The 19,546-nt window shown below is 33.4% G+C and overlaps 1 protein-coding gene across 2 annotated transcripts in view; it reads right to left on the bottom strand.

The window, feature by feature from the left end:
- Positions 1–1,672: 1,672 nt before the first annotated feature.
- The window catches only part of LOC130054722 (ATP-dependent RNA helicase TDRD9-like), a 78,792-nt gene continuing 60,918 nt past the window's right edge, over positions 1,673–19,546 (bottom strand). For both annotated transcript variants that reach the window (XM_056165279.1, XM_056165280.1), the window contains exons 30-36: positions 19,019–19,089; positions 18,341–18,547; positions 16,760–16,898; positions 13,641–13,756; positions 11,690–11,759; positions 11,139–11,332; positions 1,673–3,012 (exon numbers count right to left, since the gene is read on the bottom strand). In XM_056165279.1, the coding sequence (XP_056021254.1) occupies positions 2,889–3,012; positions 11,139–11,332; positions 11,690–11,759; positions 13,641–13,756; positions 16,760–16,898; positions 18,341–18,547; positions 19,019–19,089 (921 nt within the window). In that variant the 3' untranslated portion in view covers positions 1,673–2,888. The remainder of the gene's footprint in view (positions 3,013–11,138; positions 11,333–11,689; positions 11,760–13,640; positions 13,757–16,759; positions 16,899–18,340; positions 18,548–19,018; positions 19,090–19,546) is intronic.

The following is a 19,546-nucleotide window of genomic DNA, read 5'->3' as shown; positions in this document are numbered from 1 at the left end:
AAATATATATATATATAAACACCCAAAACCCAATATTCTAAACGGCAAATGAAAACGGACCCATTTCAACTTAATTATCATTTTTAACCTTCTAAGCTGCACTTTCGAGTTTTGCATATAACATCATATATCAATTCTGTATGGTTTCAAAACAAAATATTTCTTAGTTTATTGCACTATATACATATAGTATATCTATATGCATGTATGTATCTGGAGAACGCTACTTTTGCGGTGATGTTACTTTCTGCCCCCCCCCCCCCCTTTTTTTAACAAGTAAATTTTCTGCCACACACATCAACAGTATTTAGTGCAGGTAATGTGGTCCATTTTGCTTCTACTATTTATTTCCAAGTCTCGTAATTTTTAACACCTCGTAACAAAAGTTAGCTACACGTAGCCATGTCCCCCACCCCGCAAAAAAATTTGGAAGCACAAAAGTCCCAGAACTCCTGTAAAATTTGTCGAATCAAAATGACGGCGCAATATGATCAACTACATATGGTGACTAACAATCCTACAAAATCTGTTGAGCGGTTTCGTCGGAGTTATGTCCACAAAGTGTTCCTATAGTGTAGCATGTACAAATTCAACAAAGTTCCACAACTCCTGTAAAAGTTGTCGAATCAAAATGATGGCACAATATGATCAACTTCATATGGTGACGAACAATCCTACAAAATTTGAATGAAACCCATAGGCAGTTTCTGAAAAAGTGTTCCAATAGTGACACTATGTACAAATTCAACAAAGTCCCATAACTCCTGTAAATATTGTCGAATCGAAATGGCAGCGTAATATGATCAACTACACATGGTGATTCCCCTGTAAAACTTTGCTCCTGTTGTTGCCCCATAACTTCTGAGGACCACAATTTGAACAAACTTGAATCTGCACTACCTAGGGATGCTTGTATATTAACGTGACTAATCATAGTCCTGTTGTGAATGAGAAGAATCTAAAATATTTTACCTATATATCTGTATGTAAAACTTTAATCCCCCACTGTGGTCCCATCCTACCTCCAGAGGCCATGATTTGAAGAAATTTGAATCTACTCTTATGTAAGGAAGCTTTCATGTCAATTTATACTTTTCTGGCCCAGTGGAATGTGACAAGAATTTATTTAAAAAGATTCTTCCTAAATATCTGCATGTAAATCTTTGATCCATTGCTGTGGCCCCACCTCCTTGGGGCAAAGTTTGAACAAACTTGAATCTGCACTATGTTGGGAAGTTTTCACGCAAATTTAAACTTTTCTGGCCCAGTGATTCTTGAGAAGATTTTTAAATGAACACATCCTATTTTTGCCTGTCCCATTCACCCAAGGATGATTTGTACTAAGTTTGATTGAAATTAGCCCAGTGGTTCTAAAAAAGAAGTTGTAAATGTGAAAAGTTTATGAACAGACAGACAACATACAAAAGGTGATCAGAAAAGTTCATTTAAGCTTTCAAACTAACTGTCCAATCAAAGTACGGTAAATATATCCATAAATGCAAATATTTGCAATAACAAATTGAAGTCAAGTGAAACTTAAATATCATATATGATTATTAGTAAATCACAGGATTACGAAGACTGCCTTCTAATTGTAGCCAGATTAATTGGTGGTTAAAATACACACAAAATGTGTGCTTGACCAATATCCAGATGTGAATCATAAAAAAGACTAAATTAACGACTTTATTCAAGTTGTATATAAAAAAAAAATATTGCAAAAGACACACTCTTCCCAGAGAGTCCATAACATAAGCAACCACCCGTCTTAATGAAATAAGATCTCTTTAACAGTGTTTATTCAGTCTGAACGACATCTTCTTCAGTCTGTACACGGGTATAAAACAAACAAAACTTCACAAACTGTTCTTACTGCTAAAAGTCAAAAATCAGTTTCCTTATCTTCAAAATGAAGATGCTGACGCCAAATGGAAATACACAGTCCATTTTAGATGTGCTCAAGTTTCTACGTCAAGTTGTGTTTTGTTTTTTTTTAAATGTTTGCCAACTACTCTCTGTGACCATACTTTAATCATTCTAAAACAGACTTGTAAACCCTGCACACTTGGCTTATCAGCTTCCTAAACATATCTGTTATCAGTGCAGGGCACTTTCCTTTAAACTATCTTCAGTTTTGTTTTTACATCTCCGATGCTAGCATTTTCCTCCATGTTCTGACAAGGTACATTTTACAGAGTAAATACATCAAATATCAGTAAAACTGATGGATGCTCCCCAAACTGCACTTAATCAATGAACTACTTCATATGACAAATGATTCCCATTACCATAAATAATTGTTGAAATATTATTGAAATGAAGGTTTTTATTTTGCATAAGGTATGATATGAGTGACCTTGACCTCTACTAAATGACATTGAATGACCTTAGTCTGAAAGCTATTTGCTTGTTACTTATTTGTGTGATATATGATCAATACCTGTTCAAATTCTGTAGAAATAAGGAACTTTTTCCTTATATGTATATGTTCTGAGTTACCTTAACCTTTCTAAAATGACCTTGGTCCAAAAGTTCCTATCCCAAGGATTATTTGCGATAAATTATGATAAATTTCTGATGAGAGGTTTGGGAGATAGAGCTCAGATGGATGATTGGACTGACAGCGACTAAACTTAATCATTATATGGGTATATGGGTATATTTAGGACTTATCGATTTCCTAAATATATTTATATATAGTTGGGTCGTCATCATATATAGTACTGAACTAAATTTTCAGGGAGCATAAAAATTAAACATAGAAACTTGAGCAATTCTATTTCCACTCTTCTTTGAACACAACAGGCTTGACTTGGTCCCTCGAATCTGAAGGGATTTGCAAAATTCGACCTTAGAATGATCTTTTTAAGTTTTTCCTCTATCAAGTTTCAACCACACAATGCATCTTCTTTTTCCTTGTGTCGTCGAGTTTCCAGATGGAGCTGTAACAGCTGAGGTGTCTGCCATGTCATGTTACAAAGTCTACACAGAATTGGCTCCCGGCTAGTGGAACTGAAAAAGACCAACATAACCATGATACAAGGTCACAAATCATGGTAACAAATGTAAGGTCTTGCCATAAGGAATCTACATGTACATGATTGTGCCTACAAGAAAGAAAAGGTACTTATTGCAAATTTTACTCATTTTGACTTTTTTTTTTTTTTTTACCAGAATTTGACAGATAATGGGTAGAATATGAAAAATATAAAATCTTATAATCCTACTCCATCCCTAAGACCTATAGGTTAATGTTTATATAACTAGCATAACATCACAGCATTCTTATAACATTATTCATATCCAGTAAATACACTACACAACATAACAAGAGTAACCTTGTTTCACTACTTTGAATGTTTCACTAGCAATTCTTAAATTTATATGTATGCACTTTAAATAATTTCAACTACATGTAATATTTACATTTTTGTTCAAAGGAATGATACACAAGTTGAATTTTCAAAACGATTTTTAATAACCATATTTGTTTTCTTTAGCATGTATTGTTAATTTATTAAAGACACAAGTTTGTATATTTATGGTTTCTCAATGTCCTTCTTTCGTTTACAATTCACATAATTATCAATTGCTGTAACAATTCTATTCTTACTTTGATTACCATTACCATAGGTTAGGATTCGATGTATTGATATTTACACCTTTCACTATTTTGATACATGTATATGGATGAATTATCATATATTATATATACACCTTTCACTATTTTGATACATGTATATGGATGAATTATCATATATTATATATACACCTTTCACTATTTTGATACATGTATATGGATGAATTATCATATATTATATATACACCTTTCACTATTTTGACACGTGTATATGGATGAATTATCATATATTATATATACACCTTTCACTATTTTGATACATGTATATGGATGAATTATCATATATTATATATACACCTTTCACTATTTTGATACATGTATATGGATGAATTATCATATATATACACCTTTCACTATTTTGACACGTGTATATGGATGAATTATCATATATTATATATACACCTTTCACTATTTTGATACATGTATATGGATGAATTATCATATATTATATATATATACACCTTTCACTATTTTGATACATGTATATGGATGAATTATCATATATATACACCTTTCACTATTTTGACACGTGTATATGGATGAATTATCATATATTATATATACACCTTTCACTATTTTGACACGTGTATATGGATGAATTATCATATATTATATATACACCTTTCACTATTTTGATACATGTATATGGATGAATTATCATATATTATATATATATACACCTTTCACTATTTTGATACATGTATATGGATGAATTATCATATATATACACCTTTCACTATTTTGACACGTGTATATGGATGAATTATCATATATATACACCTTTCACTATTTTGATACATGTATATGGATGAATTATCATATATTATATATACACCTTTCACTATTTTGACACATGTATATGGATGAATTATCATATATTATATATATATACACCTTTCACTATTTTGACACGTGTATATGGATGAATTATCATATATTAAATATACACCTTTCACTATTTTGACACGTGTATATGGATGAATTATCATATATTATATATACACCTTTCACTATTTTGATACATGTATATGGATGAATTATCATATATTATATATACACCTTTCACTATTTTGATACATGTATATGGATGAATTATCATATATTATATATACACCTTTCACTATTTTGACACATGTATATGGATGAATTATCATATATTATATATACACCTTTCACTATTTTGACACGTGTATATGGATGAATTATCATATATTATATATACACCTTTCACTATTTTGACACGTGTATATGGATGAATTATCATATATTATATATACACCTTTCACTATTTTGATACATGTATATGGATGAATTATCATATATTATATATATATACACCTTTCACTATTTTGACACGTGTATATGGATGAATTATCATATATTATATATACACCTTTCACTATTTTGACACGTGTATATGGATGAATTATCATATATTATATATACACCTTTCACTATTTTGACACGTGTATATGGATGAATTATCATATATTATATATACACCTTTCACTATTTTGATACATGTATATGGATGAATTATCATATATTATATATACACCTTTCACTATTTTGACACATGTATATGGATGAATTATCATATATTATATATACACCTTTCACTATTTTGATACATGTATATGGATGAATTATCATATATATACACCTTTCACTATTTTGATACATGTATATGGATGAATTATCATATATTATATATACACCTTTCACTATTTTGATACATGTATATGGATGAATTATCATATATTATATATACACCTTTCACTATTTTGACACATGTATATGGATGAATTATCATATATTATATATACACCTTTCACTATTTTGACACGTGTATATGGATGAATTATCATATATTATATATACACCTTTCACTATTTTGACACGTGTATATGGATGAATTATCATATATTATATATACACCTTTCACTATTTTGATACATGTATATGGATGAATTATCATATATTATATATATATACACCTTTCACTATTTTGACACGTGTATATGGATGAATTATCATATATTATATATACACCTTTCACTATTTTGACACGTGTATATGGATGAATTATCATATATTATATATACACCTTTCACTATTTTGACACGTGTATATGGATGAATTATCATATATTATATATACACCTTTCACTATTTTGATACATGTATATGGATGAATTATCATATATTATATATACACCTTTCACTATTTTGACACATGTATATGGATGAATTATCATATATTATATATACACCTTTCACTATTTTGATACATGTATATGGATGAATTATCATATATATACACCTTTCACTATTTTGACACGTGTATATGGATGAATTATCATATATTAAATATACACCTTTCACTATTTTGATACGTGTATATGGATGAATTATCATATATTATATATACACCTTTCACTATTTTGATACATGTATATGGATGAATTATCATATATATACACCTTTCACTATTTTGACACATGTATATGGATGAATTATCATATATTATATATACACCTTTCACTATTTTGACACATGTATATGGATGAATTATCATATATTATATATATATATACACCTTTCACTATTTTGATACATGTATATGGATGAATTATCATATATTATATATATATACACCTTTCACTATTTTGATACATGTATATGGATGAATTATCATATATTATATATATATACACCTTTCACTATTTTGACACGTGTATATGGATGAATTATCATATATTATATATACACTTTTCACTATTTTGCCGACAACAAACCTCTGGACAATGTAGACCTGTGACTGACAGTAGTAACTTGTATGCTACTGCAATGTCAGTGACTGACAGTAGTAACTTGTATGCTACGGCAATGTCAGTGACTGACAGTAGTAACTTGTATGCTACTGCAATGTCAGTGACTGACAGTAGTAACTTGTATGCTACTGCAATGTCAGTGACTGACAGTAGTAATTTGTATGCTACTGCAATGTCAGAAAGCCACTAGGGCCACACAATATGGCAGATTGTAATCACTCTGTCTGTCAGCAATAACTTAAGTTTCCTTGGAAATATTTTTACAAATTTTAAACATAATTCATGTACTTGGATAAGGCAGAGGAAGACCCCATTTGATTTTCAGATTTGTCGTGGGGCCTAGCTTTTCTGACTTGTCATTCTCTAGTTAATTTAGGTTATCATGTCACAGTAAAATATGGCAGACACAATGCAATCTCATCAAAAAATATTTAAATACAAGAGGTCCACAGGCCTTATTGGTCACCTGAGTACTAGTGAAAAAGTATCATTACTCCCAAGGGCTATGAAATCCAGAAAAACATTCCTGTTCTAAATATCTAAGCTAAATTCTAATGTTCAGCAATAGTACAAGAGGCCCATGGGCCACATCACTCACCTGAGTCACCTTGGCTCATATTTAAAGATTTTTCCTATATATTTGCATGTAAAACTTTGATCCCTATTGTGGCCCCAACCTACTCCCGGGGGCCATGATTTTAACAAACTTGAATCTGCACTATGTCAGAAAGCTTTCATGTAAATTTCAGCTTTTCTGGCCCAGTGGTTCTTGTTGAGAAGATTTTTAAATGACCCCACCCTATTTTTGTGATTATCTCCCCTTTGAAAGGGACATGGCACTTCATTTGAACAAATGTGAAAGCCCTTCACCCAAGGATGCTTTTGGCCAAGTTTGGTTGAAATTGGCCCAGTGGTTCTGGAGAAGTCAAAAATGTAAAAAGTTTACAGACAGAGGGACGGAAAACTGGCGATCAGAAAAGCTCACTTGAGCTTTCAGCTCAGGTGAGCTGATAAAACAAGATGTGTTCTTAAAACTTCAATGCCCTCAAAAGTGCATACACTGATGAAAGGCTTTACATAATATAATAGGTGTATTAACATTAAAACATTAAAAGATATTACTAATTTGGACCCATCCTAGAGTCAAAATCCTGGGTTGTGAAATTAACTGTTTTTTGTACATCCTTTTCTGCTATTTCCAAGTATGCATTTAGATTTTTTACAGTATCAGCAAATTCACACTTAAACACTATATATTAAGCTTGGCCCCGTCTTGGGGTTAGAGCCCTCACCCCAGGAATCCTGAAATTTACAATTTGGTAGAAGCCTTCCCGCCCTACATCACTATGCACATGTGCGGTTATAGAACAGATTTTTGAAAATTGCAGGAATCCTGAAATTTACAATTTATGTCCCCCTTCTTCCAAAGATGCTTCATACCAAATTTGAAAAGAATTGGAATGGTAGTTATCAAGAAGTTAAAAATTTCTATTGTTGACACATTTGATAACTGACCATTTTGGCCCCACCATAATACCAAACCCCTACCCCTGGGATCATCAAATTTACAATATTGGTAAAGGACTACCCGCTCTTTCTAAATGTTCATTTAGTTTGAATTTAGTATCAATAGCAATAAAGAAGATGTTATTTAAGTGGTTTACACATATATAGTAAGTTTAGCCCCTAACCCCCACCCCAGGAATCATGAAATTTACAATTTTGGTAGAAGCCTTCCTGCTCTACATCACAATGCATTTAGTTTTTCTTACACATGTGCGGTTCTAGAGAAGATTTTGAAAATTGGTCAATTTTGGAGTTTTTGCCCCACTCCTACGGCCCCACCAGGGTCCTGCAATTTACAATTTATGTCCCCCTTGTCCCAAAGATGCTTCATACCAAATTTTAAAGCAATTGGTCTGGTAGTTATCAAGAAGTTAAAAATGTCCAATTGTTAACACATGATTGACGACAACCAATACACAATTTCTGAGTTGTCCAATGGTTCTTTCCCTTTGTCGAACTCTTATGCACAGTGAGACGCAAAACATACTTTCGTCCAGACGCTGTGGGTACAAGGGAAAAGAGTACCAATTCATTTCCCATAGACCTCAATGTTAACCTTTGGCCCTCTCACTAATTAAATATATCGATTTTAAACAAATGACCGCAAACATTTCAAAGTTCATTCCAAGTGTTGATAAAAAATGACAAAAAATATATAGGGTCCCGTGCCTTTTATAGGCCATATTTGTACTTTTTTACAACACATAGCAATCTGCAGTAAATTACACACTTCATTTTAAGCACACCCCTACCATGGTAATTTCCTCAGTCATTTCTCGATTTTGTGCGATAATTTTTCATCCTGACAATTAATTTGAACCTCTATAATATTTCTTTCAATTCCAAATAATTTCACTCTTGATATTAGCCAATCACGCAACACCTAGACATTTATACCTCCGCTCAATCTTGGGTAAACTCCGTCCGGGTTACGCATACGGGGGTTTGGTACTCTCATTCCTATACTCATAATGTTAACGACCTTAAAATTAGGCAAATTTGTTATTTTCAAAGACTTTACATACTGAAATGTATATGCATGAAAATTTAGTTCTGTAACTTCAATGTGAAGGGTACTGTGAACCCCCTTAACAAGTGTACCGTCTGCTGACAGCGACGTTACAGGGAATGAATGATTCTGACATCTGTCCCAAGTTCGTCATCTAGCTGACGACTGTAATAAATATTATATCTGTAAATCGCATGTGATTTGTTTGTTATGGAATATACAATCATTTTAAGATAAAATTTTGTTCATATCTTCATCCGGGTGGATTCTACCCGGAATTTGAGAATGACCCCAAATTTCCTGAAAATTCCACAAAAATTGCTGAAATATACTCTTATATTAAGTAGTAAATGGAGAATTCTGCATACTTTTACTATATTATGAAACTTACACTATATAGGTACCCAATAAATAAAATGGCTATTACCTGGTTTCCTGCAGATTATATTATATGATAAAACTTGTACCCCACCCCCTTCCGTAGAAATCTGCCTCCGAGACAAAGCAGGATCTCCAGGCCGATACATAGCCTTTAATGACAGAAATGGTTGATATGTAAGATACTAACACCTGGTGAGGCATCTCTGTATTTTATGCGCGGCACCTGGTACTTCTCTGGTATTACCCTCCCCCTTTACTGGGATATTTTCAGAACCCCATACTAATTTATCGTTACAGAACCTCAAAAAACTGAAATTTTGTGATCTCAATCCCATTGGCTCTTGTGTAATCCAATTTTCATAAAAATGTATTAAAAACGTGATTCTGGTTTCAAATGAAGTGAAATAAGCATTATTTTCGGATTGAAAAGTTACCTGATGAGGCCTCTATAGGGAAAAGAGTACCAATTCATTTCCCATAGACCTCAATGTTAACCTTTGGCCCTCTCACTAATTAAATATATCGATTTTAAACAAATGACCGCAAACATTTCAAAGTTCATTCCAAGTGTTGATAAAAAATGACAAAAAATATATAGGGTCCCGTGCCTTTTATAGGCCATATTTGTACTTTTTTACAACACATAGCAATCTGCAGTAAATTACACACTTCATTTTAAGCACACCCCTACCATGGTAATTTCCTCAGTCATTTCTCGATTTTGAGCGATAATTTTTCATCCTGACAATTAATTTGAACCTCTATAATATTTCTTTCAATTCCAAATAATTTCACTCTTGATATTAGCCAATCACGCAACACCTAGACATTTATACCTCTGCTCAATCTTGGGTAAACTCCGTCCGGGTTACGCATACGGGGGTTTGGTACTCTCATTCCACAAATGCTTATCACTGCCTTTATATATTGCCTAAAGGATGATTATCAGACATCATGCAACCACCCAAAACTGCTGGGACACACAACTTTAGTAAGTTTAAGATTATTTGATAATAAAAGAGCTCAAACAAAAATTGATAATCGCCATCTTTCTTTGATTAAAGTATCACTTGTACAGAACTGAAAATAAAAAATAAATTCATTAGCCTAATTCAAACAAATATTATTCTTCACATGATCAGTTTAATGTATACCAACGGCTGATATGAACAAAATTTACGTTTTCATAACTTTTATCCTTATTTACACAGCTAGTCTATAATATATGTATACATCTTGTACCCAACCAAGCGTTCAACAGAACACTGAACGTACCTCTATCACAGAAGAGCTGATATCTCGGAACTTGCGTATTGCAATAGGTCACCTGAGTTTACTTAGGTGACCATTTTATGTCATGGACTATTCAACAAATCATTACTGGAGTTTGTGTCTTTCTAGGGACACATAAGGTGTACTTGTAACATACAAAACATTATTCAATGTTCATTTGGGAAAATTGTATATCTCTGAACTACATGAATCTGAGTCTGTCTAAAGAAAGACCACAAAAACATATTCTTGGTCACATTCTCACATCACATACGAGCAAATTTTCATGACATTTGTATTCATTAGAAATGCTGGGGAATTGTATCTAAGTTGAAGGCACTATCCCTGCTTCATTCAATCATATAAAGCAAGCCGAACCTTAACAAACAAACATACTTTGATGTCTCTGCTCACTACAATGTAAAACGCTGCTGTACCTTGTAGCGGCCTGATGCAGCCAATCAGCATGACGTCTCATCTCCAAGGTCTCCTCTTCCACCCCTATTTGATCCTCCTCTTCCTCCTCCTCCCGATCTGTCTGTAAGTACACACCTTTATGAAGGTGTAACAACACCAAACTGTCAGCAGGTGTGTTATGTAAATCATGTTCCAAAATATCTGCCACGTCTATCTGCAATCCAAAGTAAACCATCCATGATGAATACAAACCTACCAGTACTTGCATGTACAAGACTTACAAAAATAAAAGAAAAATACCCTACAATCTTCACCTTCAAAGGATAAAGATTTTATTTGAAAGTTGATATTCTAAATTGCCATTGCATGTGAAATTACAAGAACATTTCAGTTTCTATTGTATTTTTCTTTATTTTATTTCAAAGTGCTTTTGTGGAATTTGAAAAGTTCAGCTTGTAAATAATGCCTACAAGTGTACATGCAAATTGATGTTAGAAATAAATCATGGAATCAAAATAGCTGGACCCCTATACAGATATCACATCAAGCCTCAGGGAGCTTAAACAAGTACCTGATCCCATTTATACGGAGTTTCTGTTGACGGTGCTTCATAGGGCTCCCTTGTTGTCCCTTGAATTAGGCTAAAAAGAATTGAAAACCAAGACTAGTATAAATTTAAAGATACTTTTTTAAATTTATAAACTTCTACTGCTTTCACAAAACCATGTGTGTAAAATCTACCTACTATCTGAATTTGAAAAGAATTGTATTTCTACACCGAGTAAAGAACAATGAAGAGATTCGGCAATTTACACTGGCAGATTTCTTGTGTTGGCTTATGACAAAACGATAGTCATCTCTTAATTTTTAGTAAAATATGAGAAAATAAATGTTTTAGAAATTTATATACCCCCCCCCCTCTTGTGGCATTTTTAATATGGATCAGATCAACTTTAAATTCAGAGTGTAATGATTGTGAAAAATATGGTTTATCTACTTGTCAGGGACAATCCCAATACTAAGTTTGATTTCTCAAGATACTGAGCAGACATTTCCAAATTACCAGTCATTTGAGTCATGACCTTGTAACATGAAAACCAATGGGGGTCATCTAAGCTTTAGGGTGTACAGAATTTTATGTTTGCCATCAAGGGGTTCAAAAGATTGAGCAGACAATATTTTCTTATGTCCAGAGTAGTTTGATCTTTTACCTTGAAATCAATTGGAGTCATCTACACCAGTGTACCAAGTTTGATGTCTGTCAAGCTAAATGTTCTCAAAACATTAAAGAGACAATGTCTTCCCTATGTCCATAGTAGTTTGGCCCTTATCTTGGACCTTTTGACCTCAAAATCAATAGGGGTCATCTATTCCTTAGAAGGACCAGTGTACAAAGTTTGATGTCTGTCATGCAAAGAGTTCTCAAGATACTGAATAGACAATATATTATGATGTCTGGTATGACCTTGACCTCTGAGCTAAAATGAATAGGAAGTCATCTATTTCTTAGGGGAACCAGGTTACCAAGTTTGATGTCTGTCAAGCAAAGAGTTCTCAATATCTTCATATGTCCAGAATACTTTGACCCCTTGAACTTATGACCTAAAAATAAATAAGGATGAGCTATTCTTAAGCCAAAAAAAACCCCTGTTTGATATGTCTTTCAAACAAAGGGTTCTTATGATTTTTAGCAGAAGTTTGAGCAATTTTGCAAAAACTTTTGCAGTTTCAGATTACAAACACTGGGTATTCTCTAAAGCATGTCTCGAGAGGTGAAAAAAATAATTTAAAAAAAAAACCTGGACTAAACCATGAAAGTATGAACAGCAACGTTTCACACCAGCATACTGAAGCATGCCAGCGTAAATCACTGCAGTTCATACCCTCATATACTGAAGCATGCCAGCGTAAATCACTGCAGTTCATACTCTCATATACTGAAGCATGCCAGCGTAAATCACTGCAGTTCATACCCTCATATACTGAAGCGTGCCAGCGTAAAGCACTGCAGTTCATACTCTCATATACTGAAGCATGCCAGCGTAAATCACTGCAGTTCATACCCTCATATACTGAAGCGTGCCAGCGTAAAGCACTGCAGTTCATACTCTCATATACTGAAGCATGCCAGCGTAAATCACTGCAGTTCATACCCTCATATACTGAAGCATGCCAGCGTAAAGCACTGCAGTTCATACTCTCATATACTGAAGCATGCCAGCGTAAATCACTGCAGTTCATACTCTCATATACTGAAGCATGCCAGCGTAAAGCACTGCAGTTCATACTCTCATATACTGAAGCATGCCAGCGTAAAGCATTGCAGTTCATACCCTCATGTATTTTCAAAAATAAACTCAATTTTTTAAATGTATAATAAAATCTATTTTTTAAATGTAAATACTTTCTAGAGCATGCATAACAAAAATGACCAATTTCCACATAGAAAATCTGCGGGACATTATTTAACAGCCTGACAACAATTTCTCTGCTGTTATTTCTTACACCACAAGTCAGCCCACCTCATGAGTTTCTTGCGTGCAGAGTCTTGGAGTTTGTATATGGCATCTTCTCCCCAGTTAGACACAGCCTGCTCACTTCCCAAAACAATATTGATGGCCATTCTCACTCCGTTTATCTACAAAACAGATTACTATGTAGCAATATCACACATTTATCTACAAAACAGATTACTAAACATTTGGCAGATTTTTCTCCATGAAGTGGTCTGACATATTGGCACTTTATTTTTTGGCAGATTTTTATCGAAAAAAAATTATAATTCAATTTCCAAAGTGCCAAAATTATTCAATATATGGTGACGGAAACCAGTATACAGTATTTCAGATTAGAACTAGAACTGTCCTAGCGGGACTAATACCCTCCACAGGGCACATTGGATGGTGGAAAATAGTGAATTTGTGCTCATGAAAAAATAAACACATCCTTTTGACATGAAGATTGTTGAGAGCAATTATCGCAATTCACCTTTGAATTAGAACGCTTTGGCCGATATATTATTGCGTTGTGTAACGACACAATTGAATCTGTTTGTAATACAATTGCGAAATGCAACAGAAACTCTCATTGGTCTATATGTATAAGTCCGCCCAAATTCCCTTATACGGGAGTAGTCAGCATTTGAAAACATGACGGCCAGATGCTAGATGGAAAAAAAAACTTTAAAGGAAGAAAGAGAAAAAGTTGTATTCTTGTGTTGTTGTCTCATAAATTTAATATAAAAAAATTCCTAACATATTTTCCTACTATACTTGTGTCCAAACATACCTTCAAATATTTATTAAAGCCCCATACGACCCAAAAACTCGATCACAGCTTTTGATGATTTCATTCGTAGACATAGCCATGTTAGGTAGCCAGTCAATTCGAATCCCGGTTCATTTCCATATTGGCACAATAGCATCTAGATGTGTACTAATTCCCCACAAATATTTTAGCTAAATTGTTTAAATAATATACCACCCCAGTCCTATTAAATGATAATTATTCAAAAAGCTAAACTCACGGCAGTGCGGCTTTCATTAGTCATGAGCGGCCGCGCCGGCCGATCTCCATCTAATGGGCTTATGTAGCATTTTCGTTCATCTAGAGCTTATTTTACCTAATTACAAAAACTGGTACAAAAATGTTTTAATTTCTATTAATTATTTGTGTTGATAATAAATGAAGAGCAAATACATAACTTACAACCGATTTTATGAATAGATACCAATAGCAAGAGTTCGAATTGACCGGCTACCTAACATGGCTATGTCAACAAACGAAATCATTTGAAACTGCGAGTTTTCGGGTGGTGTGTGGCTTTAATGAATATTTGAAGGTATGTTTGGACGCAAGTATATAGTAGGAAAATATGTTAAGATTTTTTTATATTGAGTTTATGAGACAGCAACACAAGAATACACCGATTTCAGGCCTCAACCGTCCGCAGCTTTTTGTGACCCGTAAATCGAAGTTTTTAATAAGAGGTGGATCTTTTCAGAGAGCTATGTACAGTTCTCCAGCTACACTGAATCCGCTCGAGAAAGTGGGCAGGCTGTAATCGGCCAATGAAAACTCTTGTTGTATTACATCAAACATGTCATTCAAATTGTTCAATCGTCTCATTCAATTGTGTCGTCACACAACGCAATACTATATCGGGTAAAGCGTTCTAATTCAAAGGTGAATTGCGATAATGTAAATGCAAGACTATATATTCTGCAGTAGAATGTTAATCAGAATATTGAAGATTTGCTTACAGCGAATTGCAAAACACCGGTTGAATTTTCAATTGCCTGCTGGATTGATCAGCCCAAAAGTATCACATTTGGTCTGAATTTAGGTCACAATGTTATTCAGGTATGACAAAGAATTTACCACTTTTTCTCTCTCAGTGAGTAACAACCCCGTAAATAAGATAATTTAACACTTCAGTTTTACTGATTCTTTCAGGAAAAGAATTTCTCTCATTGTATAAGTCAATAATTTCTTTTCCATTTCTAAAATAGCTCCCCATCTTATTTTTTCATGGTTCTAAGCTAAATGGGTGTTGTAAAATTCCCAAAGGTAGAACCCTAAAAACTATAAATAGAATAGAAGACTGATTAGCTAGAATAACAAGAATTCTATTGGTCAGAAACAGTAACAATAGAAGAGTATTCTGGAAGTCTTCTTTGTGTGATATGAATGGACTGACCTCAAATAGAGATTGACAGATGAATGGTACATGTCGACACTTTGTGAGTGAAATTTTTTTAAGTGAAATTGATGAGAGTTTTGTAAATTCAATTTAATCAATAATAAAAAAAAATTGAGAGAGAGAGAAAGGAGAGAGAGAATGCACCCTGTTAATCAAAAGTATTTTTGAAAGAAAAATATAATCAAATTTGATTTTATTTCAAATGTATTGATTTAGAAACACTTGAAATAATGTTTCAAATTAGAGAGAGAGAGAGAGAGAGAGTGCACTTCTTTTTTTATAACTTAAACATGTTAAAGTAATGAAATGTATATTTGAGAGATAATGTATTCAAATTTGATTTAATTGATGTTCACTTAAAATAAAAAACCCACTAGGGAAATAGCTGTAAAAGACACTGAAATCAACTCAGATTTACTTGTAAAAGCAATCTACGCTTGAGTAACTTTGTGACCTAAATTCAGACCAAATGTGATTGTAAAGTCTATTGATCAATCCAGCTGGCAATTGAAAACTCAACTGGTCTTTTGTAATTCGCTTCAATATAATTTCTGAATAATATTACATGGATAACTATTCAGCCTACATGAGCCAGAAAATGATGCACATTTTATTAACAAATTCATCCACAGACAGATGGGGAGACAGACAGGCAAAAGTTGGAATCAAATCTGTTCATTGGTTTTTAAAATATACTCTGGAAACTGAAAAAAAAACCTCAAAATGGAAAAAAATATCCATAACTTCCTTGTATATTAAAATATCTCAAATCAAAATAACAGGTGCCCAACTTCATTATTCATACAAGATATGCATAGTTTTACTGATTCAGAAATCTGTTTATTGGTGATGCAAGTTTATCCCCCCCCCCCCAAAAAAAAAACATGTTTGCAGGGGGTATAAAAACATAAGCATGTACATGTATTTGATAAAGTTCACCTTGAAGATGTCCTCTAACGTAATTTCTGTGTCAAATGCAACTTCCATATCATGGTCAGGCATGGCCGACTCTCCACAAAAACGGTCAAGCCCCAGGCCACAAATGGCTCCTATGTAGTTTTCCTTTCTCTGGTCAACTCTAGTTAAATTCAAATAAGAATGATAATCAGCTTCTCTCTGTTTCAAATGGTGTTGTTTATATACAGAGCTCCAGATAAGGTGTGTATCAGCGTAAATACTCATTAAATTTTACCAAATACGCATTCAAATTGAAAATCATGCGTACAATTACGCATTAGCGAATGCAAATGCGCTTTACACTCCCAAAGTAATGCGTATTAGTCCGCGTATTTGTGATACATGTAGTATGATATAAATATGAATTATTTATTCATATGAATTGAGGTTAGCCCAGGGCTTGATCATACATGATATTTAGCGCTATGAAATATGTTTTGATGACAATCACAATTTTGAAAAATTGGAAGAGTTAACTCAAAACGCTATTATACAGGCCTACTTGTTATACTTTCTTTCTTAAAGAGTTAGTGTGCGGTCGAAAGCACAGGAAAAAAAACTTGTACTATCAATTGTAGACGAATGATATACAGAATTGAATCTTAATCATGTGACTGAGTGTCTGACATATTCATATTTAATGCATCAATGATAAATATCAAATTCCCAATGACAATGAATAGTTTTAATAAAAAGAACTACAAAGGATTTTCCCCGTAAATAGCTGGAGCAGCCTTTTAGTATAAACTTTAAGGTGCAAAAGATCAAAGATAATCAGTAAATTAACAAAATACACTTTTGAATTTTTCTGAAAAGCAAAATCCTCATTGATTTGGAAATCAGGGAGTAAATACTCCTTGCGGTAAAAAATTATCTGGAGCTCTGAATTATACATCTTTATTTTTGCAACATTACATATTTTTGAAAATTCTTTCCTCTCAATATATTGTTATTTATTGGTACAATATCCATTTCTTCTCACTTACAATCAATATCAATCTTTCTAAAATTTATTGACCTACATTGTGACTCAAAGTTCATAATAATACCTTTTTAAATATATATTGATTCAAAGGTCATAATAATACCTTTAATATATATTTGTGGTATAACATCAATCTACCTTTGTGGGCTACCTTTGATTTACATTTGTGGGCTACTTTTAATCTACCTTTGTGGGCTACCTTTAATCTACCTTTGTGGACTACCTTTAATCTACCTTTGTGGGTTACCTTTAATCTACTTTTGTGGGATACCTTTAATCTACCTTTGTGGGATACTTTGATCTACCTTTGTGAGATACCTTGATCTACCTTTGTGGAATATCTTGATCTACCTTTGTGGGATACCTTTAATCTACTTTTGTGGGATACCTTGATCTACCTTTGTGGGATACCTTTAATCTACTTTTGTGGGATACCTTGATCTACCTTTGAGGGATACCTTTAATCTACTTTTGTGGGATACCTTTATCTACCTTTGTGGGATAACTTTATCTTTCTTTGTGGGATATCTTTAATCTACCTTTATGAGGTACCTTTACGGAAATCCTTCTTCATTTACCTGAGTTCAGCAATAGGAGCAAACAATAATGACACCAGCGCTGGTAAGCCTGGAATAAGAGGCATGACCGTGGTGTTCCGAGCTATCATAATGGAACCTTTCGAATTCAATCCCACAAATCCTGCGATCATCATTCGCGCATGTGGGGACTCTGGTTCATCATCCACAGTAACCGAGTTCACACTGTCTGGATCAACTTTTGCTGCCCTTCAAAACAGATTAAAAATTGCACACTCTGAATTTACTTTAAATTCCAATAATTTTCCACATGCTGATAAGTCTTAGGTTCTGAGATAAAAGTGTTCTGTTCAAAGTCCATTACTTGTTTCAATGATATTAAACTGTTCCTAAACCGACCTGCCCAAATCCCCAAAAACACGAGTAAAACATACTGTAACTTGGTGGTCTACGCAAGAGCTGAAAATAACTGAGGGGTAGAAGTGGGAAAAGTTTTAATGTTTCTGTGAATAAGTGGTCATATCTGAGCAAGTACTGGGCTGCATTCAAGATTGTAGCGGCTAGATAGTGCTATGTTATTGAACGACCATCTAGGCTAGCCCTACATAGGGATAACAAGCGTTAATTCATACAGACCTAGATTGCTACGATCTTGAATGCAGCATTGGATACTGTGTATTTAGCTGTGAATGTAAGAGGACGATAATCGAGTAAGAGTACCTCATTCTTCCAACATTCGTCAAGCTGTAAAACTGCATTTCATATGGGTTATTTGGTCCTTTAAGAAATATCTGAAATGACAACCAAAGAACGAAGTTCATGAATGGCACGATTCAGCCGTGTTCATTTGCAATTTAATTTCATATATGGATTTGTCAAGTTGTGTTGAAGTTTCTTCATTAACGTAAAGATAAGTCTTTAATCCAACCATAAATACCAAACATTTCATTCTCTTCGTCATTTTGTTCTAAACAAGCAAATTAATAGACACTTAAAGCCAATCCTTGTATCTCTTCAACCCAAGATGCAAAATATTTTCGGTGATTATCCATCCTCATTACGTTGTCTTAATCAATCATTTAAAAAAAGTGGACCAGAAGTTGGGGTTTATACAAATTGGTCAAAAGCCAAAAAAAAGTGCCATCTTTATACAGTTTAAAGAATTTAGGAACAATGCAGAAAAATGAGGCCATCACACAAAAGTTGGTATGAATATGACATCATGAAGGATGAAAAGACAACTTGAAT

This window comes from Ostrea edulis, chromosome 5 (assembly GCF_947568905.1).
Source record: "Ostrea edulis chromosome 5, xbOstEdul1.1, whole genome shotgun sequence".
Lineage (NCBI taxonomy): Eukaryota > Metazoa > Mollusca > Bivalvia > Ostreida > Ostreidae > Ostrea > Ostrea edulis.
This window is presented reverse-complemented; position numbering and strand designations above follow the sequence as displayed.